General features: G+C 27.6%; 2 protein-coding genes across 4 annotated transcripts; one reads left to right on the forward strand and one right to left on the reverse strand.

Moving 5' to 3' along the window:
- Positions 1 to 291: 291 nt before the first annotated feature.
- On the forward strand, positions 292 to 1,061 carry LOC109604400 (MORN repeat-containing protein 4 homolog). The gene is made up of 3 exons (XM_020020925.2): positions 292 to 415; positions 474 to 660; positions 711 to 1,061. Exons 1-3 carry the CDS (start codon positions 397 to 399, stop codon positions 979 to 981), a joined length of 477 nt encoding a protein of 158 aa, XP_019876484.1. The 5' UTR covers positions 292 to 396; the 3' UTR covers positions 982 to 1,061.
- LOC126264932 (gustatory and pheromone receptor 39a-like) lies at positions 1,040 to 25,364 on the reverse strand. 3 transcript variants are annotated; one of them, XM_049964700.1, is made up of 4 exons: positions 25,347 to 25,364; positions 1,312 to 1,386; positions 1,164 to 1,253; positions 1,040 to 1,105 (listed from the first exon to the last, which is right to left on the reverse strand). In XM_049964700.1, exons 1-4 carry the CDS (start codon positions 25,353 to 25,355, stop codon positions 1,040 to 1,042), a joined length of 240 nt encoding a protein of 79 aa, XP_049820657.1. In that variant the 5' UTR covers positions 25,356 to 25,364. The 3 variants fall into 3 exon arrangements, with proteins under 3 accessions (XP_049820657.1, XP_049820656.1, XP_049820655.1); XM_049964699.1 differs by lacking the exon at positions 25,347 to 25,364 and adding an exon at positions 6,806 to 6,946; XM_049964698.1 differs by lacking the exon at positions 25,347 to 25,364 and adding an exon at positions 2,746 to 2,820.
- Between the last annotated feature and the right edge of the window lie 136 nt (positions 25,365 to 25,500).

The raw sequence follows: 25,500 nt of genomic DNA on the forward strand, positions 1-25,500 counted from the left end.
AGAAATTTTTAATGGTTAAATTGATCTTCCTTAATTTATCATTAATACTATAAAATCTTTATTGTTTTATAATTTTGGTCCATTTTTGTAAAAGATTCCAAATATACGACAAGTGTATTTTCTTTTAATTGCTATGATTTAAATTTCTAATTTTTTTTGTCGAATTTGGTTATAAATGTTACGCCCCAATTTTTATAGGGGTTTAATTTCCTTATATTCAACAAAATCGCAGTATTTTACTATTTATACCCATTCTTGTTTTTTACCATGAAATTATAAATAATCCTATTGATTGTTGGACAAATCTAATTTGTTTAATTAAATTACTCAACACTTAGTTTTCTACTATCGTTTTAAGGAAATACATGAGTATATAACATTAAAAACACCATCAAAATGTCCGAAGAAGAGGAAAGTAAGTCTCGTATTTCTTTAACTTGTACATAATCAGTAAAATTACTTATAATTAATAGCTCCGAGTGTGGAATTTGGCGGGTTCAAATACGAGAATGGTGCGATATACGTCGGTTCGTGGAACAACCAGGGGCAAAAATGCGGCGAAGGACATTTATTGCTCCCGAATGGCGCACGTTACGACGGCAATTTCGAAAACAACCTGTTCAACGGCCTGGGAGTCCTTAGCTTTCCCGACGGCGCAAAGTACTAGTTTTCACCCACAATGTACAATTTTTTATCGTCTCTTCTTCCAGATACGAAGGCGAGTTTTCGAACGGCTGGTTCCACGGTCACGGTACATTTTGGCGTGCGGACGGTATGAGGTACGAGGGCGAATATCGAGGTGGTAAAATCTGGGGATTGGGTTTGGTCACTTTCAACGACGATTCACACGGTTTCCCCCGATGCGAGGGATACTTCGAGAACTGTAAAATGTTGAAGAGGCAAAAGTGTCCGGAAGTCGTGCTCAAGGCTCAGATGGTCTCTTTGATGGCGCGAAAGAATTCGGTGGAAAATCTTGAGTAGGAATAAAACAAATTTTTGGGATAAAGTGCGTTTTATTTAAAATTAACATATTGTGATCCTAGTGAATTTTGTCGTATTTTAACTGTACTAATATTATTATGTACGTTGAAACTGTACTTGCAAACTAAAAATATACATTCAATAGAAACATTGTTTTATTTTTAGTAAACCATTATACTTACTGCAAACAGTAGACTTTTATCCATAACAATGCTTTTCCCAGCAGTTATAACAACTTTTTCGTGCAGTACTTGTAAATACAAACCTGTTAACTATAATTAAAGAAATTTTTACAAATTTAAGAAACCACAAATTGTAATTTTGACTCACCATTTTCTCTAATCCGTATTTCTTAATGTGGTTGGTGTGAATTACTCTGTGAATACTTTTCACGATGTCTGTGCACTGTAACAATAAAAATAAATTTAATTATGGTATATGGCATGTATTTTTGTTAAAATTTATATCGCTGCAATAAGTTTTTACATTTCTTTTTTGATATTTATTTATTATATATTTCCCTGATAACTTACAGAACTCATACACACAGAGGATATTTGAATCCAAGACCAAGTTTTGAAGCCGCAACAAAGGATCCAAAACAATGAAACGCCAGTGTGCAAATTAAATTCGTGTCTTAAAATACTGACGGCAACAAATATAGAATTCGATGTAAAAATGATAAGATGCAACGCAAACATGACCAACAATTGATTCGTTAACAATCTATTTATTGATCTGCTCAATTCGCAGAGTTTTTGGTGAATCTTCGACGTTTCAATTATGAATTCGGTTCCGTTTCTGTGTCTCATTATTTTCGAGGTGAAGTTTTTGTTTAAACTTTTGAAATAATCAGTTAAAATCATCACGAAAGTGGAGTAAGTTGTTGAAGTCGTCATGTTTAGGATAAGTACTTGACCTATCATGAAGAAAATTATTAATTCTTTATACCATTCTTGATTAGTTCCCTCAAAGATACTTTTGGTATAAATATATCCATACGCGAGGTTAATTAACAACTCGTTAAAAATACGAAAGAAACATGTGAGTCTTAACTTTTTATAATTTTGGTATATATTGAACTGGTTAAACGTTTTGTCGATGTTTATCACTTGGTCGAAGATCGACTTGAATAAATTTGTGGAATTGGTTAAGGATAAAAATATCAACCAAGAAGCTAAAGTTGTTGAAGAAGTATAAGTTAAAAACACTATTAATTGCAGTTTGTTGTAAACTTTTGGATGGATTTTGAACACCACATTGGATAAATAAGTAACATAAAAGTTAACAGCAATGAAACAAAAACATTGAGTGTATTTAAAAGCTCTTTGATACACTAAGGTTGTTTTACCGAAGTTATATTTTAAGTTAAATGGGAAATATCCCATAAATTTTATGAATTTTATATAAGGTTTCAAAACATATAATATGTTAGAATCGTTCATTTCGAATGAACAATTTATTACAATATTCACAATCAATTATACTTGAAAACAATAATAATTACCAGACCAATTCGATTGGAATATCCGTATGAATATTTTTAATACAATTACTTTCTGGTAAAAACAGCAATCAATATGTAAAAACGCCCATGTATAATAATATAGTTTACACATAATTTAATTAGTTTTAACATTTTGTTAAAATATTCTAATTTTCTTATGTGTTTAGTCATAAATACATGAAATTTATCTTTTAAAATATAGTTAAATTATCAAATAATATATGAAGTTCAAATATATTACAAACTGATGTACTTACTGATTTCATACAGTTTGAAGAAAGGTCTATCCATATATATGTTTTAAATCCGGAGTAAACGAACCAGAATAAATCAATTAAACTATAAAGTGAAACTTCCCCGTGAATAATACTAACGACAATATATATTGAGTTTGTTGTAAAAATTATAAAATTTAAAGTAAAAATTATCAATAGATGGAAAGTAAATTTTTCATTAATCATTGCATTAAACTCACAGACTTTTTGATGAAGCCTGCCAGTTTCCATAATTAATTTTTCACCTAAAAGTTTATTTGAACTGAATATTTGGTGGTTGAAATACGAATTAATTTCTGCAAAAAAATAAGTAGTAATATTCACAAAATTTATAAAAGAACTTGTAACAACGGTTAAATGCATTAAAATGTAACTGAAGGCTAAGCTGTATAAAAAAATAACAATTGGTTCATTCCAAACAGAAACAACACTTATTGGTATGGAAATAAACACCATCACCAAGTCTGATACCAAGAAAAAAAAATTTTTATTGATAACTTCCTTGTAACTTTTACACATATTAAATTTTGTAAGATTTTTGTCCAGTTGTATTAATTTGTTACATATTTGTTTCTGTAGTTTTGTATTTGTGAATAAATTTATTGATATTAAGACACTTCCAAACAAAGTGGATATACCAAAAATTAAATGAACTACCTTGTGTAGCATCGAGGTATAATATGGTACTGCATAGAACTTCAGTCGAATCACAATAAATATTGAAATGATAAAAGTCATTTCAATTGGTGCGATCAAATATTTTCTGTAAACACTGTATTTAAACATAATTTTTTTATTTGTCTGCTCCACAATATAAGGAAAGTAGCCTAATATTTGATGAAATATTATGATAGGTTTTATAACACAAAAAATGTTTTGAGTGTTCATGGCTATAGATTCTATTCAGGACTGAAATTACAATCGAAGTTAATTGTTTTGATATATAAATGCAATACGTTCGAATCATTCATTTTATTACGATCAGGATAAATTATATTTGAACAAAACAACGGCTAGCCGAATAATTTAATTAATATATCCACATATCTATTTTTAGTATAATTATTAAAATACAAGAATTATTATGTATACATAATATAATTTAATGTATTTTTATTTTTATTGCCATGAATGTAATTAACTACTCGTTTATTAACTAGGATGAGGTTATTTATATTGTCACATTCCCTTTTTATTATTATATTGATATAAATAATTAAATTAAATCAATTATTATTATTAATTATTTTTAATTGCAACTCGGAGAAATGTTTTGAAATTAATGTTACACACTAATTTCATCCAGTGTAAAGATAGTTCCATCCATAATTATGTTTTATATTCACAAAATACTCTACTAGTGTAAAATGAATTTTCTTCGCGTATAAAGTAAACATAAATTAAGTTTGCACATCTCTCGGGCAGTCCCGCTCCACAAGCCAGTGGTGGCGGGAGGCCGACGGATCAACTGCAAGCCCAATCCTCACCCAGGGAGGTTCTAGGACCTTCCTCAGATTGGGCTTGTTCTTCCGGGAACCAGTTGACAGGGGGCTGGCATCTTTGTCAGTCCCGTCTTCTGGTTCAACTTCACCCGTGTATGTATATACACGCCCTTTCCCCCATATGTGCTAGCACATATGGTTTCCAATTGGTTATGATCTCCGGATCGGTGCCCGGAGGGGGGTTTACACTTTCCCCTCTCTGTCCCCAGAAAAAAAAAAAAAAAAAAAAAAAAGTTTGCAGTAAATATAAAATGTTGTTACAGTGTTTACAATTATTATATGATAGAAGTATTTAAATTAAATTAATTATTTCAATTAAAGTTTTACTTAATTATTTTTTAAATGGAACTCAGGGAAATGTTTTGAAATTAATTTTACTTACTGATTTCCTACACTTTGAAGAAAGGTCTACCCATAAATATGTTTTAAATCCAGAGTAAACGATCCAGAACAAATCACTGAGAGTATAAAGTGTAACTTGACCGTGAATAATACTAACGACAACAAAAATTGAGTTTGTTGTAAAAATTACAAAATGCAAAGTAAAAATTATCAATAGATGTATAGTAAATTTCTCATTGATCAATGCAGTAAACTCACAGACTTTTTGATGGAATCTGCCTGTTTCTAAAATTAATTTCTTACCTAAAAATTTATTTGAGTTGAATATTTGTTTGTTAAAATTTGAATTAATTTCTCCAAAAAAATAACTAGTAACGTTCACCAAATTTATAAAAGAAGTTGTAATAACGATTGAATGCGTTAAAATGTAGCAGAAACCTAAGCTATATAAAAAAATAACAATTGGTTCATTCCAAATACAAGCAACACTTATTGGTGTGGAAATAAAAACTATTATCAAATCTGACACCAATAAAAAATTATTTTTACTAATAACTTTCTCGTAACTTTTACACATGTTAAACTTCCTAAAATCTTCGTCGAGTTGTGCTAATTTGTTACACATATTTTTCTGAAATTTTGTGTTTGTAAGTAGATTTATTGATATTAAAATAGTTGCAAGAGTAGTCGACATACCAAAAATTGAATTTACTACACCATGTAGCACCGAAGTGTAATATGGTACCGCATTGAAGTTCATTGGAGACACAACAAATATTAAAATCATAAAGAACATTTCAGTTGGTGCGATCAAATATTTTCTATAAACATTGTATTTAAATATGATTTGTTGATTAGACTGCACGACAATATAAGGAAAATAGCCCAGGATTTGATGAATTATTATAATCGGTCTTATAACGCAAAAAATATTATGAGTGTTCATGATTGTAGATTCTATTCAAGACTGAAATTAGAGTCGAAGTTATTTGTTTCGATACGCAAATGCAATATATTTTTTAATACATTTATGAAAATACAATACTTTAATATGTATGCACTACTAATTTAATTGACTATTTAGTTTTATGTCCACGAATATCGGTTTATTTTTATTGTTATGTTCCCTTTATATTACGATTTTGAGACAAATAATTTAATCCAATATTAGACCTTTACTTAATTAAAGTAATAGTAAATTTACATTTTTTAAAAACAAGTGGGGAAAGTGTTTTGAAATTAATATTATAATACTTATGTTCTATGTCCACAAAACTAACTAACTATTGTACTTGAATACAACTTTTTGATTGGTCTGTTTTAAAATGTGGATCATGATAGGACAAGTACTTGACCTATCATGAAGAAAATTATTAATTCTTTGTACCATTCTTGATTAGTTTCGTCAAAGATACTTTTGGTATAAATATATCCATACGCGACGTTTATTAACAACTCGTTAAATATACAAAAGAAACATGTGAGTCTTAACTTTTTATAATTTTGGTATATATTGAATTGATTAAATATTTTGTCGATGTTTATCACTTGGTCGAAGATCGACTTGAATAAATTTGTTGAATTGGTTAAGGATGAAAATATCAACTAAGAAGCTAAAGTTGTTGAAGAAGTATAAGTTAAAAACACTATTAATTGCAGTTTGTTGTAAACTTTTGGATGGGTTTTGAACACTACATTGGATAAGTAAATAACATAATAGTTAACAATAATGAAACAAAAACAATGTATTTGAAAGCTCTTCGATACACTAAGGTTGTTTTACCGAAGTTATATTTTAAGTTAAATGGGAAATATCCCATAAATTTTATGAATTTTATATAAGGTTTCAAAACATATAATATGTTAGAATCGTTCATTTCGAATGAACAATTTATTACAATATTCACAATTAATTATACTTGAAAACAGTAATGATTACCCGACTAATTCGATTGGAATATCCGTATGAATATTTTTAATACAATTACTTTCTGATAAAAACAGCAATCAATATGTAAAAACATCCATGTAAAATAATATAGTTTACACATAATTTAATTAGTTTTAACATTATGCTTAAATAATCTAATTTTTTAATGTGTTTCGTCATAAATACATGAAATTTATCTTTTAAAATATAGTTAAATTATATAAAATAATATATGAAGTTCAAATATGTTACAAACTGATGGACTTACTGATTGCATACAGTTTGAAGAAAGGTCTATCCACAAATATATTTTAAATCCGGAGTACACAAACCAGAACAAATCAATTAAAATATAAAGTGATACTTCTCCGTGAATAATACTAACAACAATATAAATTGAGTTTGTTGTAAAAATTATAAAATTCAAAGTAAAAATTATCAATAGATGGAAAGTAAATTTTTCATTAATCATTGAATTAAACTCACAGACTTTTTGATGAAATCTGCCAGTTTCTATAATTAATTTTTCACCTAAAAATTTATTTGAGCTGAATATTTGCTTGTTAAAATAGGAATTAATTTCTGCAAAAAAGTAACTAGTAATATTCACAAAATTTATAAACCAACTTGTGACAAGGGTCAAATGCATTAAAATGTAACAGAAGGCCAAGATATATAAAAAAATAACAATTGGTTCATTCCAAACAGAAACAATACTTATTGGTGTGGAAATAAACACCATCACCAAGTCTGATACCAAGAAAAACGTATTTTTATTCATAATTTTCTGGTAACTTTTACACATGTTAAACTTTCTAAGATCTTCGTCCAGTTGTAATAATTTCTTACACATTTGTTCCTGTAGTTTGGTGTTTTGGAAAAGATTTATTGATACTAAAATACTTGCAAAAAAGGTGGATGTACCAAAAATGAAATGAACTACATTGTGAAGCATCGAAGTATAATATGGTACTGCATAGAACTTCATTGGCGTCAGAATAAATATTGAAATGGCAAAAAACATTTCTATTGGTGCGATCAAATACTTTCTGTAAACACTGTATTTAAACATAATTTTTTTATTAGTCTGCTCCACAATATAAGGAAAGTAGCCTAATATTTGATGAAATATGATGATAGGTTTTATAACACAAAAAATGTTTTGAGTGTTCATGACTATAGATTCTATTCAGGACTAAAATTACAGTCGAAGTTAATTGTTTCGATACGTAAATGTTCATTTTAATATTCAGGATCAATTATATTTGAACGAAATAACGGCTAGTCGAATAATTTAATAAATATATCCTTTGCATTTCTATTACTATTATGAAAATATTATCCTTTTTGTCTGCATAACATAATTTAATTAGTTATTTTTTTTATTCCCATGAATACAATTAATTAAGTCGTTGTTTGTTAACTATCATCGGATTACTTTTATTGTAATATACCTTTTTCATTATTATATTGACTGAAATAATTAAATTAATGTTATAAAATTAATATTACTGATTTCATCCAGTGTAAAGAAAGTTCTATCTATAAATATGTTTCATATCCACAAAACATGATTCATAACAAGTTAAGTCCAATAAAAAATGAAACTTCTCTGTGAATAAAACAAACACCAACATAAATTGAGTTTGAAATTAATGTTATAAATTATGAAGGATAAATTGTCAACAGATGAAAGGTAATATATTTGTTGATCATTGTATTAAACTCACAAACTTTATCATGCAGCCTGCAACTTATATATAACAAGGACACTTATTGGTGTATAAATAGTCAATAATACCAAGTCTGACTCCAAAAAAATAATAATTTTACTTCTAGTAATTGTAACATTTTACTTTTCTGAAATTCTTTATTTAATTGTATTACTTTCTTACATATCTCTTATTGAAGTTTTGTGGTTGAAAATTGTTAAAATACAATTCAATTATATGAAATAATACGTGAATATACGTTTGAAACTGGTGTTACTTACTGATTTCATACAGGTTGAGAAAGGTCTATCCATAAATATGTTTTAAACTCGGAGAATCACATAAAGTATAAAGAGAAATATCCCCGTAAATAATACTGACAACAACATAAATTGAGTTCGTTGTAAAAATTACAAAATGCAAGTAAAAATTACTAATAGATGGAAAGTAAATTTCACATTAACCATTGCATTAAACTTACAGACTTTTTGATGGGATCTGCCAGTTTCTATAATTAATTTTTCACTCAATGGTTTATTTGAAATTAATATTTGCTTGTTAAAGTTTGAATTAATTTCTCCAAAAAAATAACTAATAACGTTCACTAAATTTATAAACGAAGATGTAATAACTATTGAATGCATTAAAATGTAACAAAAAGTTAAGCTATATAAAAAAACAACAATTGGTTCATTCCAAACACAAACAATACTTAGTGGTGTGGAAATAAAAACTATTACCAAATCTGATACCAAATAAATATTATTGTTACTAATAACTTTCTGATATATTTGACATATGTTAAACTTCCTAAAATACAAGACCAGTTGTGTTAATTTGATATACATATTTTTCTGAAGTTTTATATTTGTAAGTAGATTTATCGATATTAAAATAGTTGCAAGAGTAGTCGATGTACTAAAAATTAAATAAACCACATTATCTAGCATCGGGGTATACTATGGTACCGCATTGAACTTAGTTGAAGTATAAACATTATATCTAAACATAATTTTTTGATTAATTTGCTCTTCAATATAAGGAAAGTAGCCTAAAATTTGATGAATTAATATGATAGGTTTTATAACACAAAAAATATTTTGAGTGTTCATGATTGTAGATTCTATTCGAGACTGAAATTAGAATCGAAGTTATTTGTTTAGATACATAAGTATATTATGTTTATTTCAATATTTGAATAAAATAACGACTGGTCGAATAATTTAATCGTTATATCCAACTGCATTTCTTGGTACATTTATGAAAATATTATGTATGCACAACTAATGTAATTAAATATTTAGTTTTATTTCCACGAATAATGAATATCGGTTTATTTTTATTGTAATATTCTCTTTATTTTTCTCTATTGAGATAAAATAATTTAACCCAGTATTAATTAAAATAATATTAAATTAACATTTTCATGTAAGTGGGAGAAATGTTTTGAAATTGATATTACTTACTGATTTCATGCAGCGTGAAGAAAGTTCTATCCATAAATACGTTTTATAGCCACAAAATATGATCCAAAACAAATTAATTCCAATGAAAAATGAAATATCTCCGTTAATAAAACATACACCAACATAAATTATGTTAGAAGTAAATGTTATAAAATGCAAAGGATAAGTTATCAGCAGAAGGAAAGTAAAATATTTGTTGCTCATTCTACTAAACTCACAAACTTTTTGATGGAGCCTGCAACTGTCAATAATCATTTTTTCTACAAGAAGTTTATTAGAATTGAAAATGATTTTGTTAAAATTTGAATCAATTTCGTTTAAAAAATAACTAGTAACGTTTACAAAATTTATAAACGAAATTGTAACAACCGTCAAGTGCATTATAATGTAAAAGAAAGTTAAACTGTATAAAAAAATAACAAGTGGTTCATTGCAAACACAGGCAACACCTATTGGTGTATAAACAGTCATTAATACCAAGTCTAACATCAAGAAAAATATGTTTTTTCTCGCAAGTTTCCGGTAATTTTTGCACATGTTACTCTTATGAAATTCTTCATCCAGTTGTATTACTTTTTTGTACATCTCTTTTTGAAGTTTTGTGTTTGTAAACTGTTTTATTGATATTAAAATAGCTGTAAGAACAGTTGATACACCAAAAATTGCGTCAACCACGTAGGATAGTAATGAGTTGTAATAAGGTACTTCACTGTACAGCGGAAGAAAAGTCAATATTAAAATTGTAAAAGACATTTCAGCTGGCGCTATTAAATATTTTCTGTAAACACTGTACTTAAATATAACTTTATGATTAGATTGCTCTACGACATAAGGAAAGTAGCCAAAAATCTGATTAATTATAATGGTAGGTTTTATAACAGAAATGATGTTATATGAGTTCATAACTGTTACTAATTTGAAATGTCTAATTTAGTTAGAACATTCGTATGTACATATTTTTAATTTAATTATGAAAATACACTCTCACAAAAACAATAATCAATTTGTTACAACATTATGATGATATCCTCTACGCCATAATTTGACTTATTAGCTTTATATTCAAGAATACAATTAATTAATCACTAGTTTAAGACAAATGTAATTAACTAATCATTTTTAATATTATGTCTGTGGATAGAAAACGGAGTTGATGCAATTTCTTAATTTAAATAATTTGAAACTTACTTTTTTAGTACAACTCGAAGAAACATGGACCCAATAAACAACTTTGAAGCCGCACGCAACAATCCAGACAGCACAAACCGCAACGTACAAAGTAACTGTACAATCCAAAATGCTCCTGATTACAAATATGACATTGGAAGTAAAATTGACGAACATCAATGTGAACAGGACCAAAAATTGAAACGTGAACTTCCTGTTGATCAATCTCAACAACTGGCAAAGTATTTGATGAAACTTTGAGGTCTTGATTATTAGTTCAACAGTGGAGGTTTTGCCTTGAAGTAGGATATTTTTGTTGAAGTTTTCGTTAACTATGGTGAAACAGTAGCCGATCATTGTAATGCAATTTACGAAGGACACGGACGATGTTAAATGATTAGCTATAGTGTATGTAATAACAGCATAAACGGCAATTAAATAATACCATTTTAACTTCCAGTTATCCCAAACTAAGCCGGTAGAGAGAACAAATGAATACACGAAACTAACCAGAATTTCTGCAGTAACTTTAACTGTAGATTGTAGTTTTAATTTTTGAACCGGCACATTTATCTTCAGTCCGTTCAAATGTTTATTGATCGAGCAAAATCCTTCGTAAATCAGTTTGTCATATCTGAAAGTCGAGTGTTGGAATATACAAATGAACCAGGAACAAAAGAGATTTGTGAACATTGAGATCACATGGGCGAAGTATTGAAGTCGACTGCTAAACTTTGGATGGGAATTGTATGTGAAATAAATTAGGGGCAACAAAATACTATACATTATGACAAAGATAATAATGTTCAGCAACATTTTCCATTTGTTGTATTTTATAGTCGGTTGCCCGTTTAATGTTTTCAGCTCGTATGGAAAATATCCCATGATTCTGTTGTAATTAATGCACGGTTTTAATATTTGTTGGAAATTATTGTTTGACATTTTGGCCTTTAACGAGAAAACGTATGCGGATAAATGTTCTCTCTCTCTCTTAGTTGATTAACTAAATGTTTGTTTAAGTGTGACGATAATGCTTTGCATAAAAAACATGATTGACTTTTTATTTTTATGTAATGGATACAATTCCATTATCCAATATGAAACAATAATTGAAGTTAAAAATTACTGATGTACTTACTGATTTCATACAGTTTGAAGAAAGTTCAATCCATAAATATGTTTTAAATCCACAATAAACGATCCAAAATAAATCAACTAAAATAAAAAACGAAACTTCTCCGTGAATAATACTGACGGCAACATAAATTGAGTTGGTTGTAAAAATTAAAAAATGCACTGTAAAAACTACCAACAAAGGAAAAGTAAATTTCTTGTTGATCATTGAACTAAACTCACAAACTTTTTGATGAAATCTGCCAGTTTCAATAATTAATTTCTCCGCTACAAGTTTGTTAGATATTAAAATTTTCTTGCTAAAATTTGTATTAATTTCATCAAAAAAATAATTATTAATGTTTAAAGAGTTAATAAAGGAATATGTAACGACACTGGAGTGCAGTATCATGTAACAGGAGGTTAAAGTGAATAAAAAAACAATAATTGTTTCATTCCAGACAGAAACAACACTTATTGGGGTAGATGTAAGTACTACCACCAAGTCTGACACCAAATAAATATTATTTTTCCTTATTATTTCTTTGTAACCTTTGCTCATGTTAAATTTCCTAAAATCTTCGTCCAATTGTATTATTTTCTTGTACATCTGTTTTTGGAGTTTCGAGCTTGTAAATAGATTTATTGATATTAAAATAGTTGCAAAAAAAGTGGATATAGCAAAAATTAAATGAACCACGCCGTGTAGCCCTGATATAAAATCCAGTACCGTGTTAAACTTCACTGAAACCAAAATATTTATTGAAAATATAATAAACATTTCAATAGGTGCCATCAAATATTTTCTGTATGCACTGTATTTAAAAATAATATTTTCACTAGTCTTCTGCACATCATAAGGAAAGTAACCCAAAATTTGGTGACTTATTATGGTAGGTTTTATAACGTCAAAAATGAGTGTGTTCATAGTTGTTAATTCTATTCAACAGTATGAACTTTCATATATATGTATAAGCACTTGATTATATCGAATTTGTTTGTCATATTTCTATTTATTATTATACAATCTATAAATGTGACCTTTTCATTAATATAATTATATATTATGTGTATTATTAATAAAATTTGTTTACTTTTATTTTCACTTAAACGGCTGTGTACAGTACGAAATGCGTTTGACCCGTCCGATTCTACAGAGAGACATCTTGCTCGACAGAGACAGCAGAAGTCAGCCCTGTTGTGGGAGACATACTGTCTTTATCGTACGTGATGTCTCTGTCAAGATTCAAACGGATCAAACTCTTTTGGTACTGTATATGATATATTTTGTTTATACTTATTACTCACTGATCTCACAATAAAAAATCCAGAACAAATTAATTCCGATATGAAGAAAGCTTCGCTGCGAACGATTCTATTATAGTAATATAAACAGAATTAAAATAATCATCAAATTCTAAAGAAATACTAAATTCGAAAAACTTCTTGATGGAGCATAAATAATTAATTTTTAATTAACTGTGAACTGAACTGAACTACAACAGGTTTATTTCAAATGGTCATACAAGCAAAAGATGAGCAAATTATCACATTTAAAATATATAATACCAATAATGTATGTTTATATACTATTATTACAGCTGAGTAATTTTTAAACATATGTAACATTTGAAGAAGTTTGTCCACTTTGTCAAACATTTGTTTCATGTAATATACGTTTGTTAATTATTTTAACAAAAATTGTATGACTACATCTTAAATAAACATTAAAATAAAGTTTTAAATTTGATAGGGAGTACAGTTAAATATTTTCTAAAAATACTATATTTAATTATAATGTTTTGTGATGTTTTCCCAACACTATAAGGAAAGTAGCCTAAAATTGAATTGTATTAAAACACATAAATATGTGTTCATGGTTGATAATTTTGTTCGAGAATGTGAAGAAAATGACACGTTTTTCAAATTACTGATATTACTTACTGATTTCATACAATCTGAAGAAAGTTCAATCCATATATATGTTTTAAATCCACAATAAACGACCCAAAACAAATCAACCAAAGTAAAAAGTTCAACTTCTCCGTGAATAATACAAACGACAATATAAATTGAATTGGTTGTAAAAATTAAAAAATGCACAGTGAAAATTACCAATAAAGAAAAACTAAATTTCTCGTTGATCATTGAACTAAACTCACAAACTTTCTGATGAAACCTGCCAGTTTTAATAATTAATTTTTCCCCTACAAGTTTGTTCGATACTAATATTTTCTTGTTAAAATTTGAATTAATTTCAGCAAAAAAATAACTGGTAACATTCACAAAATTAATAAATGAACATGTAACAAGAGTGGAATGTAGCATTAAGTAATAGGTAGTTAAGATGGATAAAAAAGAAATAATTGTTACATTCCAGACAGAAACAACACTTAATGGTGCAGATATAAGTACTATTACCAAGTCGGACACCAAATAAAAATTATTTTTACTTATAACTTCTTGGTAACTTCTACACATGTTAAACTTCCTAAAATCCTCGTCCAGTTGTATTATTTTCCTGTACATCTGTTTTAGGAGTTTTGTGCTTGCAAATAATTTTATTGATATTAAAATAGTTGCAAGAAAAGTGGACGCACCAAAAACTAAATGAACCACACCGTGTAACACTGAGGTAAATTGTGGTACTGAGTTAAACTTCAGAATCAACATAGTTATTAAAATTATACAAAACTTTTCAGTTGGTGCTATTAAATATTTCCTGTATGCACTGTATTTAAACACAATTTTTTCATTAGTCTGATGTACAATAAATGGAAAGTAGCCCAAAATTTGGTGACCTATTATAGTGGGCTTTATAACGCCAAAAATAGTGTGTGTGGTCATAGTTGTTGATTCTATTTGGGAGCATGAAAGTGGTTACATCGAATTTATTTGTCATAGTTCGATTCATTAATGTACTGTACAATCTATGAATGTCATTAGTATAATTATGTATCATGTGTATTATTAATAAAATTTGTTCACATTTATTTTCACTTAATCAGCTATATAAAAAATGTGGGTGAAAATTACTAACAAATGAAAAGTAAATTTCTTATTTATCATTGAACTAAACTCACAAACTTTTTGATGAACTCCTGTATCAATAATTAATTTTTCTTAAAAAATTGTTGGATATTAAAATTTTCTTGTTAAAATTTGAATTAATTTCATCAAAAAAGTAACTAGTAATGTTCACAAAATTAATAAACGAACATGTAACAGCAGTGGAATGCATAATTATGTAATAGGAGGTTAAAAAAGCAACAATTGTTTCATTAGAAACAGAAACAACACTTATTGGTGTAGATGTAAACATAATTACCAACTCTGACACCAAATAAAAATTACTTTTACATAGAACTTCTTGGCAACTTTTATACATGTTAATCTTCCTGAAATCTTCGTCTAGTTGTATTATTTTTTGGTACATCTGTTTTAGGAAATAAGTGACGATGACAAAATCCATAAATGAAGAAGAGTTGACGGTGAATTGTATTAAAATATAAATGAAATTCAGATTGTAAAGGAACACTACAAATGGTTATACAGGCAAAAGAAGAATAAACTACCACAATTAAAATGTACAATACTAACAACATCTTGTGGGTATAAACTACTACATGAAAATTTTTACACGTTTTCAAATTACTGATGTACTTACTGATTTCATACAGTGTGAAGAAATTTCAATCCATAAATATGTTTTAAATCCACAATAAATGATCCAAAACAAATCAACTAAAGTAAAAAGTGAAATTTCTTCATGAATAATACAAACGACAATATAAATTGAATTGGTTGTTAAAATTAAAAAATGCACTGTAAAAATTACCAATAAAGGAAAAGAAAATTTCTTATTGATCATTGAACTAAAATCGCAAACTTTTTCATAAAATATGCTAGTTTCAATAATTAATTTCTCCCCTAAAAATTTGTCATATATTAAAATTTTCTTATTGAAATTCGTATTAATTTCATCAAAAAAGTAACTAGTAACGTTCACAAAATTAATAAACGAACACGTAACAACAACGGAGTGTAGCATCAAGTAACAGGAAATTAAAGTGAATAAAATAGCAACAATTGTTTCATTCCAGGCAGAAACAACACTTATTATTGTAAATGAAAGTACTACTACCAAGTCGGACACAAAATAACACTTATTTTTACTTATAACTTCTTGATAACTTTTACACATGTTAAACTTCCTGAAATCTTCGTCCAGTTGTATTATTTTCTTGTACATCTGTTTCAGATATTTTGTGCTTGTAAATAGGTTTATTGAAATTAAAATAGTTGCAAGAAAAGTGGACGCACTAAAAATGAAATGAACCACACTATGTAGAACCGAGGTAAAATGCGGTACCGCACTAAAATGCATCGGCACCAAAATATTTATTGAAATTACAAAAAATATTTCAATTGGTGCTATCAAATATTTTCTGCATGCACTGTATTTAAACATAATTTTTTCATTAGTCTGAAACACAATATAAGGAAAGTAGCCCAAAATTTGGTGGCTTATTATGGTAGGTTTTATAACGCCAAAAATGTTTTGTGTGTTCATAGTTGTTAATTCTATTCAAGAGTGTAAATTCTTTAGTCACACACTCATTAATATAAATGTACCATTTTCATTAATATTAAAACATTTTTTATGTATAACATGGTTATTTAATGTAATTTGTTTACTATTATTCTCAGCTAAACAGCTGAATATGTGTAATATTTAATTTATATATATTTAGAACAAACTGTTTATATTTATTACTTACTGATTTCATACATTGTGAAGAAAAATAGATCCATAAGTAGGTCTTAAATCCACAATAAAAAATCCAGAACAAATTAACTCCGATTTGAAGGAAAACTTGATTACGAATAATATGACTAGCAACATAAATTACATTTGAAGTAAACGTAATTAAATGCAAAGTAAAAATAATCAACAAATAACAAACAAATTTTTTGTTAATCATTTCGCAAACTTCTTGATGTAGTGAACAAGTTTCGATAATCAATTTTTCACCACTGGTTCGATTCATAAACGAAGAAGAGATGGCAGTAAATTGTATTAAAATATATATAAAAAAATCAGATTGTAGAAGAACACTACAAGGGGATCACTCCAAATGGTTATGCAAGCAAAAGATGAACAAACTATCACAATTAAAATATATAATACCAACGTGTAACTTCTGAAGATGTTTGTCCAGTTGTAATACTTTGTCGAACATTTGTTTCAAGTAATGTGAGCTTGTTAACAAATTCAAAAGTAATTCCGTTGGACCAATTAAATATTTTCTATAAACATTTAAACATTTAATTAATTAATTAAAAATAGGAATTGTGCTTATTTATTAATCAATTAATTCTATTCAATAAAGGTGTTACAAAGTATTATTTATTTTTTATGTAGAATTTATGTGTAATTAACATTTAATTGATAATAAATATAATACTAATTGAAGCTTTTACTTACTGAGTTCATACATATTGAAGAAACGTTGACCCACAAGTAAGTCTTAAAACCACAATTAACAATCCAAAACAAATTAGTTCCATTGTAAAGTGAAAATTGTTTGTGAAGAAGACTAATAGCCACGTAAATCAAGTTGGAAGTGAACGGCAGAGCAAAAATTATCAGCAAATAAAAATTAAATTTCTTGTTAATCATTCGACTAAATTCGCAGACATTCTGGTGAAATCTACAAGTGTCCATTATTAATTTTTTCCCAAAATATTTATCGCAATTAAAAATTCTTCTGCAAAAATTTGAGTTGATTTCATCCATAAAATAATTTGTAACGTTTACAAAATTGATGAATGAAAAAGAAATTACACTAAATTGAATAAACGTGTAAATTAAATTCAAACTGTACAAAACTACAAGATGTGGCTCATTAAAAATACTAAGGCACCCAAGTGGTGCAGATAATATCACAATTATAAAATCTGCTACCATTAAAATATTGTATTTGTAACTGATTCCACTGTAATTATTATACATGACTTCTGAAAATATTTGTCCAGTTCGATTATTTTTTTAAACATTTGTTTCTGGTATTGCACCTCCGTCAATTGCTTGATGATTATTAAAAGAGCAGCAAAAAATGTTGTTGTGCCAAAAATTACCTGAACCACACGATGTAACATTGAAGTAAAATTCGGAACAGTATTAAATTCGAATGGAATTCAACAGATTATTAAAAAGTTCAAAATCAATTGAACAGAACCGAGTAAATACTGTCTATAAATACTACATTTAAATATAATTTCTTGTGACTTATTCTCAACTCTATAAGGGAAGTAACCCAAAATTTGATGAATTATTATAATAGGTTTTAAAACACCAAAAATACTTGTGTGCGTATTCATAGTTAATTCTATTAAACATTGGGAAGGATATTTTATTAATAAGTAATATACGAATAATAATCACATAATTAATTTTTTTGTGAGTGAGTAGAACATTATTGGTAATTTTATTATTTATGTCAATAGATAATCTTTTAGAATTAATTATCTATTATAATATATTAGATATCAAAAAACCTAATAATGTATTATCCCACAATTTTGACTTAGTCAATCGTATTTGTAAATGTATAAATATTGAAATTTACTTTTACTTACTGATTTCATACATTTTGAAGACACTCCCATCCATAAATAAGTTTTAAATCCACAGTAAAGAATCCAAAACAAATTAACTCCAATATAAAGTGAAAATTGGTTATGCATAATACTAACAGCAATAAAAATTAAATTTGATGTGAACGTCAATAAATGCAGAGCAAAAATGATTAACAAATAAAAACTAAATTTCTTGTTAATCATTTGACTGAACTCACACACTTTTTGATGAAGTCTACAAGTTTCAGTAATTAATTTTTCGCCTCAAAATTTATTCGAATTTAAAATGTTCTATTTAAAATTTGTATTAATTTCGACAAAATAATAAATAGAAATATTCACGAAATTGGTAAATGTAAAAGAAATGACAGTAAACTGATTTAATACGTAAATTAAATTAAAACCGTATAAAACTGCAACACCTGATTCAGAAAAAATACTAAAGGTGCCAAGGAATGCAGAAATTATGATCATTAAAAAATCAATCACCGTCAACTGATAAAACTATAAAATGATTTATGAAGAACAAAATTAAACTTTTACTTACAGATTTTGTACATTTTGAAGAAACTGCAATCCACAAATAAGTTTTAAATATACAATAAATAATCCAAAACAAATTAACTCCAATATAAAGAGAACCTTGGTTATGCATAATACTAACAGCAATAAAAATTAAATTTGATGTGAACGTCAATAAATGCAGAGTAAAAATGATTAACAAATAAAAATTAAATTTCTTGTTAATCATTTGACTAAACTCACACACCTTCTGATGAAGTCTACAAGTTTCAGTAATTAATTTTTCACCTGAAAGTTTATTCGAATATAAAATTTTCTTATTAAAATTTGTATTAATTTCGTCAAAATAATAACTAGTAATATTAACAAAATTGATAAATGTAAAAGAGATGACAGTAAATTGAATTAATACGTAAACTAAAGTAAAACCATATAAAACCGCAGTATGTGGATCAGTCCAAACACTAAAGCTGCCAAGTGGTGAAGAAATTATGACTAGTAAAAAATCTAACACCATTAACTGACTGATAAAACTGACTCCACTGTAATTGTTACACATGTTTAATTTTTGAAAGTCTTTGTCTAATTGTAATATTGTTTTGAATATTTGTTTATGAAATTGTACATCCGCTAACTGATTCAGTATTATTAAAATAGCTGAAAAAAATGTTGAGGTCCCAAAAATCATGTGAACTACACCATGTAAGACTGAAATAAAGTTCGGCATGATATTAAATTCAAAAGGTGTCCAAAAGTATATTAAAAAGTTCCAGAATAAATGAGCTGGACATATTAAGTACTTTCTGTAAACACTATATTTAAATATAATGTCTTTTGATTTTTTCTCCACTCTGTAAGGGAAGTAGCCTAAGACTTGGTGAATTATAATAATAGGTTTTAAAACACAAAATATATTACTATGCGTATTCATGGTTGTTAATTCAATTAAACAATGTCAGGACGTTTTGTTCTAGTTATTGTTTTCATTCGAATCATTAATAAGTAATTTATAAATGTACTATCAAATAATTTTGGATTAAATGGAGAATATTATTCGTAATTTTATTATTTTTATCAATAGACCAGTATCCATTAGTCCATCCATTTTTTTCTATTTTTATTTAAATTCAAGTCTATTTGAAAATATCATGAATGAGAACGTAAAAATAAATTCTATTGGTAATGTATCAATTAAAAAAGAGTTATCTATAAATTATGTAATAATAAATAGTAATAGTTTAATAGTCAAAAAATATACTTACAGATTCCGTACATTTAACAGAATTATCGATCCATACAAATGTCATAATTCCACAATAAATAATCCAAAACAAATTAATTTCAATGTAAAGAGAAATTTGCCTATGAATAATACTAGTGTAAACATAAATCAAATTCGAAGTAAACGTAACAAAATTCAGAGCAAAAATGATTAACAGTTGAAAATTAAATTGCTTATTAATCATTCTGCTAAACTCGTTAACGCTTTGGTAAAGTTTGCAAGTTTCAGTTATCAATTGTTTACCAGAGTCTTTAGTACAGTTTAGAATTTTTCTGTTGAAGTTCAAGTTGATTTCTTCAAAATAATGTAGTGTGATATTTAAAAAATTGACGAAAGAAATTGACATAACAGCTGGTTGAAGTAAAACATAGCTTATGGTGGAGATATAAGAGATTATAATAAATGTGTCACTCCACAAACTGAGGCAGCATAAACATGAAAAAACCATAACGGTTGTCAAGTTTGACACCATTACAAAAACGTTTTTGCTTTTAACACCTTTATAATTTATATACATGTGTAGCTTTCGAAAATCTCCATCCAGTTTTATTAGTTTTTTGTACATTTCTTTCTGGTGTTTTGTGTTCAAAATTTGGATAATCATAATTAAAATTGTTGCAAAAAACGTAGAAAAACCAAAAATCAAATGCACTAGTATTTGCAATAGAGAAGTAAAATTAGGTTTAATTTGATAAAACGCAAGTACTAAGAAGGTAAGTAAAAATTCTGTTGGTGCAATGAAGTATTTTCTGAAACGACTGTACTTGAACACAATATTTTTGTTACCATTTTTTAAAGTATAGGGAAAGTACCCCGAAAATTGATTCATTATTATGGTCGGTCTTAAAACACTCAAAATGTGTGTGTTCATTGTTATCGATTACACTCAATAATGAAATGGTTTATTAGTTATATTATGATTGATATGATATATAAACGCATTGGTATTAATCATAATATACACTTTTAATTTGTACGAAGCATCAAATAATCTAAAAACACTACAATTCAATTAAAATTTTACTTACACACTCCATACATTTGTGACACATTTTGATCCAAAAATAAGTTTTGATTCCACAGTAAAATATCCAACATAAATTGACCCCTATATAAAGCGAAATTTCTCCATGAATTATACTAACAGCAACAAAAACCAAATTCGTCGTGAAAGTCACCAAAAATGAACACAAAATAATTAACAACTGGAAAGTAAATTCCTGATTGATGATTCTGGTAATTTCACAAAGATGTTGGTGAAGTCTTGACGTCTCGAGGATAAGTTTTTCAGTTGATTCCTTGTCGAGCTTTAGGACATTGTATTCGAAGTTCTGTTTTATTGCACAGAAATAACGAACGGTTATTCCTATTAAATAAATAAATGTGGATGAATTAATGACTGGATAAATAACAACCAAAAAAGATGCCGAGTGTGTCATAATCGACATGAACCATCCCAGATTGATTCCCATAAAACTTACATTGAACAAAATAGAATAACACAATACGATTATTAAATCCACACTTACCATAACAGCACCTTTGGTATTTTTGTTTGACTGACCAACTTTTAGGAACCTACGCAAATTTACATCGAAATTCGTTAGGTTTGTGAACATTTTCCCTTGACGTTTGGAGAAAGAGTGCTGAGTGATAAATATCACCATCGAAGAAAGAAAGTAAGACATAATGAAGATTATGTGTGAAATAAGAAGAAAACGTGAAGTAATTATTGGCTTGAATTTATAAACAAAGTTGAATAAATAAAATTGTGTGATCAGGAAAGCGATTTGAGCACAAATTAAAGGATATTTTCTGTAAAAACTGTATTTAAACTTATCATTTTTTATGGTGTAGGGAATAGTACCCAAAATCTGATTTACTATGAGAACTGGTTTTAATATATGTACCACACTTTTATTTTTTGCCTTACTTTTCATTGTAATCAATTAAATAATTGACATTAAATTACTATTCAGTGTTTGTTAGACTGAACAATTTAGTTGTGCGTATTTGAATCCATAATCTATTAGGCTACAATATGTTACTATAATCGATTTTAATTAGTAGGCAATAAACTAGTAAATGACATTACAGTAATTATTACATTATTTATTAGTTCTCTGGAGTTAAATTCTTGGTATCAACATTGTAATTAAGTTGTTCCTTTTAATGTTTTGTTTCGTTACCACTTGTTTACAGTTTTTATAATTTTAAATGCAACTCCAACAATATAGATAAGCCAAAATCCAGTCAAGACAAGTACATAAACGTTAAAACTCAAGTTAATACAAACAAACAACAAATTCGACATAAACAAAACAAAACTCAATACATAAGTTATCGATAGTTGATACGCAATACAACTGCTGAACTTTCTACTAAACTTTAATAAATATTTTACTTACAAATTCCATACATTTATGAGACATTTTAATCCACAAATACGTTTTGATTCCACAATAGACGATCCAAAACAAATTAATCCCAATGTAAAGTGAAACTTCTCCATTAATTATACTAACAGCAACAAAAACCAAATTCGTCGTAAAGGTTACCAGATGGGAATTCAAAATAATCAACAGTTGAAATGTGAATTTCTCGTTGATCATTCTGGTAATTTCGCAAAGACGTTGGTGAAGTCTTGATGTTTCAATTATGAGTTTTTCGGTTGATCGTTTGTCTTGCTTTAGGATTTTATTATCAAAATTGCGTTTTATTGTACAAAAATAGTAATTGGTTATACCTATTAAATAAATAAATGTGGTAGAATTAATAACTGGATATATTACAATAAAAATGGAGGAAAGATGCATTATAATCAACATGCACCACTCCATATTGTTTCCCATAAAACTTACAGTAAACAAAATAGAAAAACATATCACAATTATTAAATCCACACCCAGCACCAATCTACCTATAATTTTTTTTTGAGAACAATCATCTTTCAGGAATCTACGCAATTTTTCATCGAAATTTATCAGTTTTATGAACACTCTTCCTTGTTGTCTGGATAAAAAGTGCTGAATGACAAAAATCATGATCGTAGAACAAAAATAGGACGTAATAAAAATTGTATGAGAAATAAGATGAAAACGTGAAGTAATTATGGGCTTTAATTTATAAACCACGTTTAATAAATACGTTTGTACGAAGACAAACATTATTTGAGCGAAAATTATAGGGTACTTTCTGTAAAAGCTGTATTTGAGCTCATCATTTTTTACAGTGTATGGAAAAGTGCCTAAAATTTGATTCACTAGAACCACCGGTTTTAGTGCATCCAACACATTTTTGGTTTTGCCTGTGGTTTTCATTGCTATTATTTAAATAATTTATACGAGTTGCAACTGAAAGTGTGTTAGCAGAAAGAGTTCAGCTATAAATATTATTTATTCTATGTTAAACTTGTAAATTGTGTTAATGGATATCAATAAATTGACAAAACAAGCAGTAAATGATATTACTATAATTGTATTTATTGGTTATCTTGATGCCATTTTTCAGTAGCAATTATTATAATTAAATTAGCTTGTTTGTAAATTTATTTCTTATATAAAATATCATACATTCCATTTAAACGCAATTCTACTAATGTATGTAACATAAGAACGGGATAAAAGGAGTACATAAACGTTAAATCTCATGTCAACACCATCAAGTAACAAATTCGACATAAACAAAACAAAACACAAGACATAAGTTATCAACAGTTGAAACGTAATACAACTGCGGAATTTTAACAGATAATTACTTACAAACTCCATACATTTATGACACATTCTGATCCACAAATATGTTTTGATTCCACAATAAGCGATCCAAAACAAATTAATCCCAATGTAAAGTGAAACTTCTCCATTAATTATACTAACAGAAATAAAAACCAAATTCGTCGTGAAGGTTACCAGAAAGCAGTTCAGAATAATCAACAGTCGAAGAGTATATTTCTTGTTGATCATTGTTGTAATTTCGCAAAGATGTTGGTGAAGTCTTGATGTTTCAATTATAAGTTTTTCAGTTGATTGTTTGTCTTGCTTTAGAATTTTGTTCTCAAAATTGCGTTTTACTGTACAAAAATAGTAAGTTGTCATTCCTATTAAATAAATAAACGTCGTGGAATTGACGACTGGATATATCATAATCAAAAAGGATGAGAGGTGCATTATAATCAGCACGAACCATCCATTATTGTTTCCCATAAAACTTACAGTAAACAAAATTGAGAAACATGTAACAATTATCAAATCCAAACCTATCACCAATTTACCTATAATTCTTTTATAGGAACGTTCAACTTTTATGAACCTACGAAGATTTTCATCAAAATTCATCAGTTTTGTGACCACTCTTTCTTCATGTTTGCAGAAAAAGTGCTGAATGACAAAAATCATGATCGTAGAAAAAGAATAGCACGTAACAAAAATTGTGTGAGAAATAAGATGAAAACGTGATGTAACTGTGAGTTGCAATTTATAAACCACGTTGAATAAATAAAATTGTACGAAAACAAAAATTATTTGAGCGAAAACTATGGGGTACTTTCTGTAACAGCTGTACTTGAACTCATTATTTTTTATGATGTAAGGAAAACTGCCCAAAATTTGATTTACTAAAAGCACAGGTTTTAATGCATCTAGCACATTTTTGGTTTTATCTTTGGTTTGCATCGTTATAAATTAAATAATTTATACGAGTTAAAATTGAATTGTGTTAGTATAAAGAGCACAGTTATAAATGTTATTTATTCTGTTATGTTAAACTTGCAAGTTGTGTTAATCGATATTAATAAATTGACAAGAGAAGCAGTAAATGATATTACCCTAATTGTTACATTATTTATTAGTGAAGTCATTTTTTAGTATCAATTATTATAATTTTCTTACGAAATTATATACTTACAGTCTCCATAAATTTAGATGCGATTCGAACAGTGCACACAGTCTTAAAGACACAAACCATAATCCAGAAAAACGAAGTACAAACATAAACGCTAAAATTCCCGTTCATCATGTTCACAACAACAAACAACAAATTCGACGTGAACAAAATAAAA

Source organism: Aethina tumida, chromosome 3 (assembly GCF_024364675.1).
Source record: "Aethina tumida isolate Nest 87 chromosome 3, icAetTumi1.1, whole genome shotgun sequence".
Taxonomy (NCBI): domain Eukaryota; kingdom Metazoa; phylum Arthropoda; class Insecta; order Coleoptera; family Nitidulidae; genus Aethina; species Aethina tumida.